The 13,751-nt window shown below is 37.2% G+C and overlaps 2 protein-coding genes and 1 long non-coding RNA gene across 9 annotated transcripts in view; 2 read left to right on the top strand and 1 right to left on the bottom strand.

The window, feature by feature from the left end:
• Window positions 1–2,803, top strand: part of UBR3 (ubiquitin protein ligase E3 component n-recognin 3) — a 105,689-nt gene extending 102,886 nt beyond the window's left edge. For all 7 annotated transcript variants that reach the window (XM_085323220.1, XM_085323212.1, XM_085323204.1 and 4 more), the window contains one exon: window positions 379–2,803. In XM_085323220.1, coding sequence (XP_085179346.1) covers window positions 379–496 — 118 coding nt within the window. In that variant the 3' untranslated portion in view covers window positions 497–2,803. The remainder of the gene's footprint in view (window positions 1–378) is intronic.
• On the bottom strand, window positions 1,491–13,030 carry LOC146600609 (uncharacterized). Its single transcript, XR_014898045.1, has 4 exons — window positions 12,691–13,030; window positions 12,068–12,108; window positions 9,201–9,298; window positions 1,491–1,510 (listed from the first exon to the last, which is right to left on the bottom strand). It is a non-coding gene; the product is annotated as an uncharacterized LOC146600609 (long non-coding RNA).
• MYO3B (myosin IIIB) overlaps window positions 12,851–13,751 on the top strand; it is a 227,727-nt gene continuing 226,826 nt past the window's right edge. Inside the window, exon 1 of the mRNA XM_085323256.1 lies at window positions 12,851–12,934. The gene's annotated coding sequence lies outside the window, so the exon portion shown is untranslated. The remainder of the gene's footprint in view (window positions 12,935–13,751) is intronic.

The raw sequence follows: 13,751 nt of genomic DNA, 5'->3' as shown, positions 1-13,751 counted from the left end.
CAGCGAAGTTCCCAGTGATGATCATTCTGAGCGCTGCAGAGAGGCATTTTTCTCCCAAATGTTGTTGTTATTTGGTCTTTAATGGCAAGGCACGTGGTTTCCAGTGAGGGGAAGGAGAACAGCTTAAGCTATGTGTGTCTGAATGAACAACAGATGCTTGCGGGATTCTGCTGTCCAAGAGGGAGGAGGGGAAGCCCCCGGTAGTTAGCGAACCTCCCAGCCCCATCCCCATCAATAAAAATGCCCACTTCCCCTGGAAAAAAATTATACGAATATCAAATGTTGCTTATATTACTGACAATGAAGTAATTTTCCATTTATTTGGCATATTAACAAGGAGGGATTTTTGTTTCTGTTTGTTWTTTTTTTGTCCTGCAGGCGTGGTAAACCTCTCTACATATGCAAGGAAAGATACAAAGTGCTCGAGCAGCAGTGGGTGTCTCATACTTTTGATCATATCAATAAAAGATGGGGGCCTCATTATAATGGCTTGTAAATCATCATCCATCTTCACCTGGTATCATCACTGTTACCATGAATGAATGCATCTTGACTGACAATAGCTTTAAATGAATGGGAGTTTAGCTGTTCTGCTCGGGGTGGAGTGGGATGTGGGCATAAAAGGGAAATGAACTTTGTCAACATGTGAAACTTCTGTGTAATTAGCTGCTGTTGCTACTAAAATAATGATAAAATAATTTGAAATTAAAACAAATCCTCTAAATGGTGTGAGCAATCTGATTGCACTCAGTAGTCCATTTTTCTTTTGTTTTTTAAAGCCCATTACTGTTAAGAAGCACAAGTTTTACTTACCGTTGTTTAGAGGCTCCAGGGATAGCTGTCACATTTTTATTTTTCTCTGCGTGGGGTTGAGTTTTTAGCAATTTTTGCTGAAACACTGTATATGTGTACTTCATCTACTAAATATATTGGATAAATATTCTTTGCCTTTTTTGTGTGTTGGTTTGCGATTTTTGCTTGATATGCATTTGTAATTATACAGGAATTGTAAAATGATTTGAGACTGCATGGCAATGTTTGGTCTGAAAGTTGAACTTTAAAGAAAATTTTACTTATCACAAGAAGTCTATTGAAATATTTCAGGCATTACTGAAAACTTACATGTTCTCAGGAATTTCGTAGATTTTGTTTTCTCCATAAATAAGTGAAATAGCTGTAAATTGATAGCTTATTGCTGTTAATGTAATCCAGAACACACATTCTTTTTTCTGTTCCAGAAATGAGATTTTTTTCCTATCAGTTGAATAAACTGTTAGTGATAACACATACAGAAATTGCTGTATGTGAAGAATTTGTATGGCACCCAATGTAGCAGATCCCAATTATAAGCATAAGCCTGCCTGTCATTACAGACCAGATGTATGTTTCAGAATGATCGGATTGGAAATATGCAGACTCTTCCACAAATGAAACGTAATGTTGTATCTGTCGGGTGGTTCCTCTATATGGTATTTGTTTAGAGTAATCAATGCTTTTTCTGCTTGATTTCCTAAAAAGAAAAAAAAAATGGATAGAGATAGACTGGGTGAACAACCAATGCATGTGCATCCTTTTTGCAAGAAAGCCAAAACAGTTTATGTTTAGAGGGCTTAAAAATCGATGAGAACAGATGTGACTGGGCTAAGCTCCACACTGTAAGTAGGTAGGAAAGGTTATAGATAAAATACTGGCATGTAATGTATTGCTACTAATGTTTCTCACAGGTGTTGGACATTGTTTGGCTATTTCATACAGTACTACCAAGCACTTCCTGGTAGTTTTGACTTTCATAGCTTGTGTGTAAAATAAAATTTGTATGTGTAAAATAAAAACACCTGCTGATAAAACCATATACACAATGAAAAGAGCTCCCCAGTGGAAGTCATTATCTAATGAAAAGTATATAGGGGAAATAAAATGACTGTATAGCTGTCAAGGAGAATGGACAGAAGGAAGAGTAAATAAATATGATGAGTTTTTCTGGATACCCACAATTCAAAAAAAATTCAATAACGGATGCTGGTTTTTATATGTACATATAAATATATATATATATATATATATATTTCAAAGTATTACAGTACTTCCTGTAAGATTAGAATTACTCTATTTCACCAAATAAATAGCTTTGTCTTTTCCAAAATATTACTTTTTTGATACTGTATTATAAGTTCTGCCTGTAATATTTTTGCATTGCTCATTATGAATATCAGGCCATTTTGTAAGCGTGGTTGAAGAGCAAAAAGATTCTTTACATCTTCAGCATAACATTTGTTACAGGGCTCATGAACTCRAGTAATCTGTAGTTTGAAACTCCAGTGCTGTATTTACATGAGATAAGGTATCCAGAATTTGATTACTGTGTTTGATTTAAACTGGAATGTTCTCTGGTTGTGCGTATGGATGTGAAGTAAAACAATTCGCCTTAACATTGGGGTATCTCATAGTGTTTATTTTAGTACTGGTGAATTAGTTACCAGTCAATTCAAAAAGGAAAAAAAGCACCTAGCTGGAAATTGTACTTGAATATCCTTGCATGCTGCTAAACAAGAATTTTGATTTCCCCCATAACTTTTTAAATCCTACTTTATTATGCTTACCTTGAAAAATAACAGGTCCAAACTAGAGTGGGGTGTGTGTGTATTACGCAAATGTTCTGGTGTGATATCCTGTATGAACGATCATTTAAGTACAGTACATTACTGTAGAATCTAAATCAATCTTTATAACACATCAGAAGAGTACAAAACTAGGAATACAGTAATCGACGTTGTAAGATATGTTAATAAAAGTCTACTATCAATTTGTGTGTTAATGAACTTCTTTTTTCTCTTCATCCTAATCATCCAAAATGTAATTATTATTGAATTCCATTCAAATAGCCAGGGAGTTATTTGTATGCTAAAAGTAAATGCATGCAAAATACTCTGCACAGAGAGTAATCCTGGTATGTTTTTTCCTTTTTGTTACTTACATACTGTGCTGTATTTTTAATAATTTGGATTATTTGATTTTACTCCAAACTATACCACTTAAAATTGTTCTTTATTTTATGCCTACTATTACAGTGTTGCTACTGCAAACTGCTATAATTAAAATGCTGGTTTAAGAGCCTGTATGCCTGGGAAAAACTACGCTTGGTCTTCTATCAAATTTGTTTCTGGAAAAACTACCATTTGGTTTTATTGAATGTATATATTTATGTATTATGTATTCCCTTTCCTTTGACCATTGAGAAATGTTGTGAAACAAATTTGATTGTTACAACTTTTGTATAGTAGCCCCCCCCCCCCTTTTTTTTAGGAGTGGCCTCAAATTTGCAGTGGTTGTTGCCTTCATCATCTCTACAGTAGCAATCTTGCATTAATCCAGCAAATGACTCCTTTCCTTTTTAAAAGAGCCGCTTTTGCTGTAACATCAAAGAAATGTTTATTCTTTACTTTAGAATCCCATGAGATTTTGCAGAATTTGATTTTCTCTCATTCTCAGTTTATGCCATATGTATAGCTGCCAGAGGAGGCAGTGAGTTAGTGTGGAGAACTCAATATGATTTAGAACTCATTTTCATCTAACCCAGATTCTGCAGTCTTGCTTTTCACTTGTTTTTTTTCAGAGRTGGGGTAATGATGAATGGAGTCTATCTGAGCATTAGCCTCGATAAGAATGAAATGATGCTGTTTGCTAAATAGGAAAACTGCAGGAATGGGCTGACCCAGTATATGGAGGTTCACAGCTCTCAATTTTATCAACTGCTGGCTGTGATTGAGTGCGTGTAATCTAAGGAAGTTGGCTGTGTGATAATTTCTCTGTTATGTGGATGACTGCAGTGAGATCCAAACTCACTCACTGCAGCGTGGACTTTTGGTAGGGCCTAGTACCCTGAGCACCTGCTCTCAAATTTTCTCAGCTAGATGCTTGTTTGCCTACAAGTGCTCATGCAGTGAGAAGAGCCCCGAATGCTGTATGTCTGGCCTTCTTGCCTCTTCTGCCAATATAACGTCCTGTCGTTGCAGCTGTAATCTTCCGAGGTTGTCCTAGCTATTAATTCCTGGAAATGAAGGTGCTGAAGTAGGAAAAGCATATTCTTAGTGAAGTCAAATACTTCATGAATTCTTACCTAGGATAATTGGCTAGTGTGTTTTAGTGATTTAAAATTTCTTTTTAATTGGCATTTCTGGTTTTAGATTTTTTGCACTTTCTTATCACTAGCACTACTCGAGACATCTAATGCCACATGCTTCAAAGCAAAATTGAATCTTGTTAAATAAATGACAGTTTCAAAAAAGCATGACTTCCATGATGTTTGCTTTCGTATGGTACAGGAAAAGGTGAAAATAAAGTGCTGTTTTGAAAAGCATTTTAAATTCATCTGCAAGTCCCAATTAAGATATTTCAGAATGAGCCTTTATAAAAGTACTACTGTTGAAAAGCCATTTCCTGAAATTCTGTCACTTGATGTAGCACAGGCTGGTCTCTTAATTTGAACCTGATTCCATATAACCCCTTCCATAATTGAATGATTTACTACCCAATGAACAACTTACTATTCCTTTTGTGTTTCATCCCTTGTATGTAACCAATGTAGATAGTAAACCTTTCCCACTCACTAGGTATAAAAAATGTTTTGAGAACTGGGCTGAAATTTTTTTCTTGTTATCTACCCTCATGGAGCAGGAATTTCCTCAGGAAACTGTTCCAAAAAAACCTGAATACCCTCAGTGAATTCCTTATGCTGTCCATAATGTGTGTTCATTTTAGCTAGTGGAATTGCTTATAGCTCTTTATCTAATACATTTCCCATTGTAGGACTGCTTTCAACTCTTACGACTGCAACTTTTAATCATTTTGACTGAAAATGATTACACTGAACTTATTTGTCATGATTGGATTTTTTTCAATTAAGGTTGCAACAAAAAGCAGAATGTCTTCAGAGAATATGACTGAAGAAACAAATATATCCTTAATTTTAAAAATAATTTTTCCAAGAGTTGAACATCTTCAATGTCTCAGTGCTTTGGCCTTAAAATGTGGTAGCTGAATTTGTAAGGATCCTATATGACAACAGAATAGGTTTGTTTACTGAACCACTGTCCATCAAATTGGAAGAGCCTATTCTCTGGGATCCCATGCATGTACTGGCAAACACCTAAAGCAGATAATCAGCTTCTCTGTTTTTGAGGTTTCAGGGAATAATGTACTCTGCTCCTGCAGCTTGAAGATGCTAATAAAGTTGGCTGCAAAATGTGTCATTTTTCCTTCTGGTTGATGGAAAAGGTGGGTTTCTCTCCATGTAATGCAGATGTTTTTTTCATGCTTTTGTTACCTTCATATTGTATATGCAGTTTTTCTATTTGTGTGGTATTCTACAACAAACAAACCCTAAAATAAAATTCTAGGGGCCACAGCAATTATGTAATAGTATTTGGCAAATAAGATTACATTCTCTAAGAATGGTTTATGCAGGGATAGCCAGGCGGACAATTTGGAAACTAGTTTGTAGAGGCTGTGGCTGCTCACTTGCTCTGTAGTGTTAGTCATTTTAAGCATCAGCATTGAAAACTTAAGTCACTGCATTTTTTGATGCTGTTCCTGTGGTCCCTAAAAGATACCGCCTGTGTTCTAGGACAACCTCCTACTGCTCTCAAGGGAGTCTAGTATGGAGCTGCCGTTTTCATTTCTGAGAATTCTGTAACAAGATAATCAGAATTGGTGAGAACTGCTGATACATATGCACCCTATAAGCTACAGACCTGCAGGTTTTGTTAAATTAAGGGAGATTTTGAGGGAAGGTAAAAGGACTCTTAAGTCTTGTTTCCTTATAGTCTTCTAGCTGTTTGCTTCAGCTTGTTGTTTTTGTCTGACACTTAGGTTGTGAGCTCCTAAGTGCTCTTTAGGATAAGGGAGCATCTCTCGTTCTGTATTGTACAGTAAGTAAATCGAAGGAGCACTGATCTCTGATGGCAGAACAACTGGTGTTGCAGCAATCCAAATGGTAAGATCTGCCATCATCTATGGAATACAAATGTTCATATAGGACTTGAATGAGATGGAGCCCTTTCGTGTTTCATTTTACTCTTAATGCTTTTTGCATGTTTTCCTGCCTCCGGCCTCAAATGCTGTGCCTTCCCACGCAGGTATTCTGGCAATAATCAAAATCACCAGGAAGTTAACATTGGTCTGCTTCCCATAACCAACCATGACTGGCCTTTATTATGCAGCTTAGATGCCTCTGCATCACTTTTTTTTCCTGCCAGAAGCTGCTATCACAATAAACAAACAGAAATTCTGAGAGTTGAAGATGTTTACTGCCTTTCATGAGTTGGTGCTGTATTTGTACTATTGATGCTTCCCAGCAGGTGGCTGATACCATTCAAATACCCTTCAGATACCTGGCTATTCTAAAATGGCTCACACTTTATTGCTACTCTGGTTACATGTTAGTCACATACCTGATAACAGCAAGACTTCATATTAAAAATAGCTACTTCATATAAGGAAAAGAACATTTAAAAAAAAGAATAATAGAGAAATTAAATGAGCGTTATTTTAGAAGCACTTATTTCATTGAATGAGACTAATTTTTGTGGGTAAATTTTGTAGGAAACAATATATATATATATATTTTATATATGTATATATAAAAATATAATTTTTATCTATCTAAAGAAAAAATCCAAAACAATCTCAAGCTAAGGTACTTGAACTCTTTTCCTCTGCATGACTATTTGCAGGGATGCTGAAATATATTTTTTCACTGAATGCTGCACATGTGTGTTGTATCTGGTCCTAAGAAATACATGTCAAAAGACATGTTACACTGATGAATACCAACAAGGTGGTTCCCCTGGCAACAATAAATAGAAGAAAGCTCAGCCCATTCAAGTGATTTACCATGGTAAGTGTGTGGCTGGAAAGACAGATTTGAACATTAAGGAAGCCGTCATAAAGATACTGTGCTGTAAGAAGAAATGAGGCAAATAGAGAATCATGCATTTCCATTACCCAGCATTGTTGGCTACTTGAATTATTCTCATACAGAGAATAATTATGTAGAATTTGTGTAGGATATTTATAAGAGAAAAATAACTGTCCTGCTGATTTTTACTAGTTAACATAAAATGACATTATTTAATTTTATTTTCCAATTGTGCAGCTTTTAATTTTCTGAACTAAGGAAAAAATACATATGCTGTATGTGGAAGAGGAAAGGAGAAAGTACTCTGAAAAAGGAAACAGTTATTTAGATAATTGTACCTTCCAAAACTATTAATAATGTTTCACATACTGATTTCAGCCTAGTATTTAAGTGACATGGACCATGGAGTATGACTCAAACATTTATCCACTAAAGGTAAATTCAGGGACTTAATTATCTCAAGTAACCACAAGAGGTTGAAATGGCACTCCCAATCGTATTGCTGCTGTGTGTGTGAACAATGCTATATAAAACAGTTTGTTCCTACGGATTAGAGGGTTAGTCTTGGGGACATCACTCAAACTCTGCTGAAGCAACATAAGATAACTTTATGGAATTTGGGTAACCTGACTTGTATTGTGGAAGGGCCATTCAGATACTAATTGTGGTACAAATTGCTCTCTAGAATCTGTGTAGATCCTTGACACTTGATATCTAGAATTCATAGCATGCAGGACCTTTTTCTGTTGGTTTTAAGTCCTCTGAGTCACCTTTCCTCTGGAGTTTAGAGCTGGGAATTAATCCAATATAATTCTAACTCACTATAATTTAGCAGTGCTATTTACATTTCAGTGGTGTCTTAGCATCAGGCATTTCATCACCTCATTTCTGTTTCTACGCTTCTGTCTTRTATCTGCAGTTTGTGGTTATGATTTGTAAGGGCTGGACAATGGTTATGTAGCTTGCACTTTAGTCTTGTCTAGAACTGTTACTTCATTGAACTGCTACTTCTGCTGTTTCCCAATACAAGTGTAATTACTCTTTAATGCCATGCTGATACCTACATAGTTTTGCCTAACTTGTATAGTCCTTATCTGACCCAGCTACTGCTCTGCAGCCACTGGCTTCTAGCTTAAATCATCTTCAAAGATATGTATAAAGCTCCAATATTGTTCTCACTAGAACTGATGTGAAAATTTCCATTAATTCCCAGGGCAGTAGAATCCAGTCTTACATTAATATTGCTAGTATTTCATTTCCTTCATTGCTGAAGAACTTTCTAATGAAGTCCCCTCTGCTGTTTCTGTGCTTCCAGTCCACAYTGTAAAACTCCTCTGTTTCTTTGCCCTTGCTGTCCTCTGTATTCAGGTAGTGCAAATCAAGCAATTCTCTATTCAGACTTTTACTTCTACTGGTGCTACTGAGAACAAAGTTAGATGCCTTGGCTAGAGCATCTATCCTTGTATGTGAGTATGCACAGACACACAAAAGCTAGGAGCTGCCATTTCAAAYACATGCCTAAATGAAAGCCTGTAACTGCAAAAGAACTTGGGTTCAGCTTTCTGTATGTAGTCCTGGGCATGTTTTGCTTTTCCTCTCAGGAGGCAAGGGGAACGGGGGATGGAAGGGCGGTGAGATGAAACTATGATTTAGAAATAAGAACTCTGGACTGAAACATTTTGAATGCTCCAGGACAGAGTGGATTAAGGGTATCTGGGTTTTGGCTCAGCAGGTTAAGCTGGCAGCTTTGTTTCCTTCAGGGGCCCTGACCTGTGTTCCTATTGCCAGAATGCTGACTTGGGATAAGGGATGGACTCTGGGACTTCTATRGGAAGCTACCAGAAAAGACAGGAACACTATTGTCTCTGCACACCTTTCCTTCCCTGTATCTTATCCTTTGCTGCTAGAAATATGGCAACCCTACTGTCACACAGAAACCCGTATGAGAAAAGTAGCAGGTTGGATGTTTCTGTGTGAACAGAACAGGATGTGCTCTGGAAGAGAAGACAAGGACTGACTGAGAGAAATCTTACTTTGAGTTCTCCTTATTATCAAAGCAGAAGACTGGTGAACTACTGAGGTAAGACCATGTAAAGAAATAGACCATGTGAAGAATTAGTTAAGCCATACAAAATTTTATGTGTTTTCCCCAAGATAATTGCAATCTTTGAATGAGATGTGCTTGCATTTATTCAAAAGCTATGAAGGGAAAACCAAAGTAGAACCCAGGCGACCTGGTAGGAAAGATAATATAAGCACCTTACAAATTTACTTGGATACTTACAATTCCACAGAGCCAGATTCCAAATTGCCTCAAGATTTTTCTGAAGTAGCATGTTTCAGCAGTGTCCTTCAAGTCTTCAGCAATGTTTTTTTTTTCCCCTTCAAGCAAATGTGTTTTACATTATTACTTTAACTTTTGATTCACCAGTGTTTATGATGTATGTAGGTTAACGCATTCTGTTTATAATCACAAGTACATATCTGGGCAAAGAAAAATGCACAGAAATRAGCAGTTATTTAAAAAAGCATGAAGTCCTCCTGAAAGACCTTGAAAGAGCTTTACTTTAGCAAACAATGTTTGTGCATATCCACTTAAGGAGTTTTTAAGATTATAAACCAGGGCAAAGCAGCACATGTCAGCTTTTATTTACAGGAGGAGTAGGCTTCATTATAATATGTTTTATGATTAAAATATATTTGAGAATGTTCCTTTGTGGTCGATTTATAATTTGTCAGTTACATGATTGACTACTAGTCAATCTGTCATTTAAATATTAACAGATTTACATAAAAAATACTAACTACTAAGCAATGTTGGTACACCAACTAAATGCTTCAGTAGAATACATTCTGGTAAAGTTCATCAGTTAAATACTGTATACTATTTATTAAGAAAAGTTCCATATTCATTCAATTCTTGAGACGTTAGTACTTTAGAACGTTTCATTTAATAATAGTTTTTCACCTTTTGGCATCTAACCATGGCCATACAAAAGAGAAAATACTTAATTTTCAATTACACTCTAAAGAAAGGCTAGGAATGACTCCATCTCCCACCTAGCTTGCATTAGTGGAGCCACTGCATAATGGGTCAATCATGACTGCATATGTAACCAGAAATATGGTAACAGTTAAGGGTTGTTCTTTCCTACTGGAGATCTGCAAGCAAGAAAGAAAATAATTGCTGTAATTAAATGTGGCTTGTTTCAGTTTGGCATCAGGATGAGCAACAATCATTAGGTAAATTTTAATTTAGGCTGGACAACTCTTCCTATTAGTGCAAACAGTAACATTGATATTTTGACTGCTAACAAAGGCAACAGGAAGGTGCCAGTAAAGAATATGAATAAAAATAAATCTATTCCTTTAACCTGTGTAATATTACAAAAAAATGGTAGAGTTATGTGATCTGAAATTTATGCCTGTCAAAATGGCCAAGCTAGAATTAAAGGGTTTTTTTGTAATTTYGTATTTTTTATTAGCCTTTTTAAATTCCACACTGAGGTATTTCCATGAATCATTCATGATTCTATTGGCAAGTTGTTAAATTTTACAAAGCCACTAAAATAAAAATTGCTGCATCATGGAAAACCTTTGTCTGTTTGGAAATCTACCATGTGATATGAAGTCTAAAAGCACACCATCGTGATTGTACTCTGACAGGAAACAAGTATGTTGAAAAAGTTGCAGTGTTTGGAATAGTTACACTAGCTGGCTTGCAGGTAACTAGTAAAAATGAGACTAAACGTGAGACTTACTCATAGAAAACAGCAGCAATTAGAAAAAAGTAAAGTAYGGAGAAACATAAATTGAAAGGGAGTCAAGTGGGAAAGAAAAGAGAAATTAAGACGAAGGTGAGCTTTTTTTAACAGTGATCATGAAGATGTCACTTGAACCAGCAAAAGTGGTAAGATGAGAAGCTGCTGTGGTTCAAAAACCAACCTATGAGCTGTGGGAGAAATCTGGGAATTCCCAGTGCTCCTAAATTTCTTATCACAGGATTCTTGAGAATGCAGAAGAAACATCTATAGAACAGCACATGTAGATGTTATTTTTGATTGAATCTATGTACTTTTCATATAACTTGATGAAGAACAATGATGTTCTGAACCTTAGGCACAGTCAAAAAGAATGTTTTAAAGTGTATTATAACTTCTGAAAACAGAAGATGTAGGATGAAAGATATGGATCCCCTCTGGACAAGCCTGTTGAGTATCCAATGGGGTGAGTTTGAACAGATATATGATCTCTCCATATTATTGTTTATTTTACTGTTTGTATAAGCCAACAGGTTTTTTCCAATCATAGCCAGCCAGAKAAAATAATGGCTTGTGATGAAAGCTATGTATACTCTAAGCATACTTAAATGAAACAAARCAATATTACTACGAAATGAAACACTGTCCAGCAAAACTTCTGGAAACKCTCAGACCACCTCAGTTTCTTTCTAATATTGCCACGGGCTAAATTCAGAGAGAAAAAAAAAWGATGATCTCCATTACCTACGGACTATGTGAATCAAGGTTTGGCTTCTATTACTTTTACTTTTGACGATAAATTTATCCTGAAGCAATTTAGAAGAATGTAGACGCTAGCAAAAAGTGTATATATATAGGATTACATCCACTTCTCAAGAGAAGGGTAAAAACATTACTGTACTTAAGTTAGAATGATGGTGATTCACCATTTAAAATATTTGCCTTGTTACAATAAAAATGCTAGAGCAGTGAAGAAAGGTAGTACAGGAAGAAATATGTGGAGAAATGTAATTTCTCAGTCTTTGTAGTTTGCATCTTAAATAATTATGAAGAGATATGTGGATATAATAAAATAAATCATGAGGAGAGTTTTATTAAGATTAGTTACAGACTACCTGTTAGTACAAAGAAAGAGTTAAGAACTGATCTAGAGCTTTCACATTTTATTTAAAGTGGTACTGGATACTGTGGAGAAGGTCAGATCTTACTTAAGTTGATCAATATAGTAGCTGCTCTTGCAATACATGTAGACTACAATTAATTTTTTTCCCTTTTGAATGATAGGAACTGTCATGCATACCACAGACCCTGGTAAGAGTGACCAGAACTGAATTATGTGTTTGTTTCACTGAATTGTGTGTTTTATTGCCAAAGAAAGAAGTGTGCTTACCTCACAGATCTGCACGTGTATGAGATAAATGTAACAAAAGCCTGCAGAAAAAAACAGAGGGCAGTAATAATTAGCCAGTAAAATGCCGGTAGTAAGATTGTAACAGAAAGCTGAGMGAGAAAAAGCCTTCTGTGTAACAGGTTGGCTTGACAAGAAGCAGTAGCTCATGGAGCAAGGGAACGGCCTCCTGTTTGCTTCTCTGAGCAGAGTAAGGATAAGAATTTCGCTTTTTTTTTTCTCTTGTAAACAAAGTTGTACCGAAGAAGTATCTATCTGAATTTTTCCTGATCAGAGAACTGGAAACACCTGAAATTGGTTAATGCCTGAGGTCAAATAAAGACCAAGCAGTCAGAAAAAAATGAATCCCAAAGGAGAGGGAGTAATTTTCCCTTTTATAGAATCATTTTCTTTAGAAGGAAAGGTTTTTCAAAAGGCAGATACAGCTGCCATCTCAAATCATGGTTCTGGACAATGCAGCATACAGAGGAATAATTAAAGCATTGAGTATGCCTCAGTGGAAGTAATTTCATGCTAATTACATTTTTTCCCCCTCTCTCTTGTAGCAACTATTCCTTTAAAACTCTATCATAAACACTACTCCTCTGTTACGGTGTTTGACCGACCTTTTCCGCGAGACCCAGAGCCCTTCTCCGCAGGGCGCTCCGCGGCGCTTCCCGCCGCCCCCGGCGGGGGAGCCCAAGCCCGCGCCGAGGTAACGGTCGCGCCGCTGCCGCCGCCTCAGCGCTCGCGCCGCGCCGGGTGGGGCGGAGCCGCGCCCCAACCGCCAGGTGCCGGCAAATGGCGCCCGCTGCCGTGGCTTGTCGCTGCCGCCGGGCGCCTGTCGTCTTGCCGCCTGCACGCGGAGAGGTCTGCTCTCAGCCCCCGAGGCTGCCGGGGGGAGGCGGGGGGCGGCGGCCTCTGCCCCGCCGGGCGGCTGGCCCGCGGCGCCGCGTCCCCTGGCAGCGCGGAGGTGGGGAGCCCGGGCCGGGGCGGGGGCCTGTGCGTGTGACGCAGCGGGAATTGCTGCTGCTGGGGCCGTGGAGGCACCCGCCTTTCAGGGGCCGGTCTGTGGCAGTCAGTTTAATCATTTCCCAAATGACATGTGTAAACAATACCTTGAAAAAATCCCACTATGATTAAACGATTAGAATAGAGGAGGAGTTACTACACGGCAAGAGTTGAGTAGATATGACACAGCTGATTCGGGCAAATCAGAGCAAAGCCAGTGAGGAAAACACTATATTCACAAATTTCCTAAATACTGGAATAAACCTGGCTCTAGTACGTAATACTCCTGTAAGATACCTAAGTGAATAGCTAGTGAACCATAATTTAAATAGCAAATATCTGATAAATTCCTTTAAACAAATACGTGTGCCCTCTTCTCTCTCCCTCCCTGGTACATACAGATACGCAATGACTTGTTAACAGAAAAGTTTTAGGTAATATAATCTATAGATGACTTGAGAAATCAAGAAGAAATTAAGAGGTTAACTCAAAGTGTTTCTTTAATTGCTTCTTTAAAGCAATGTATTCACTTCTATATAAATATGAAATACTTCATTCTTATATTTCAAAGATATTTATTTTTTACTTTGTTTTTTCTCTCAATCTGCTGTCTGAAATTTCAGTTTCATTACACTAAAAAAAATAAGGGTCACTGCTTTATGTAGATGTATTTTGA

The sequence above is a fragment of the Rhea americana genome, unplaced genomic scaffold, assembly GCF_003343005.1.
Source record: "Rhea americana isolate MKP2758 unplaced genomic scaffold, rheAme1 scaffold_12, whole genome shotgun sequence".
NCBI classification, from domain to species: domain Eukaryota; kingdom Metazoa; phylum Chordata; class Aves; order Rheiformes; family Rheidae; genus Rhea; species Rhea americana.
Note: the sequence above shows the minus strand (reverse complement) of the source record. Positions and strands in the feature narration are given on the sequence as shown.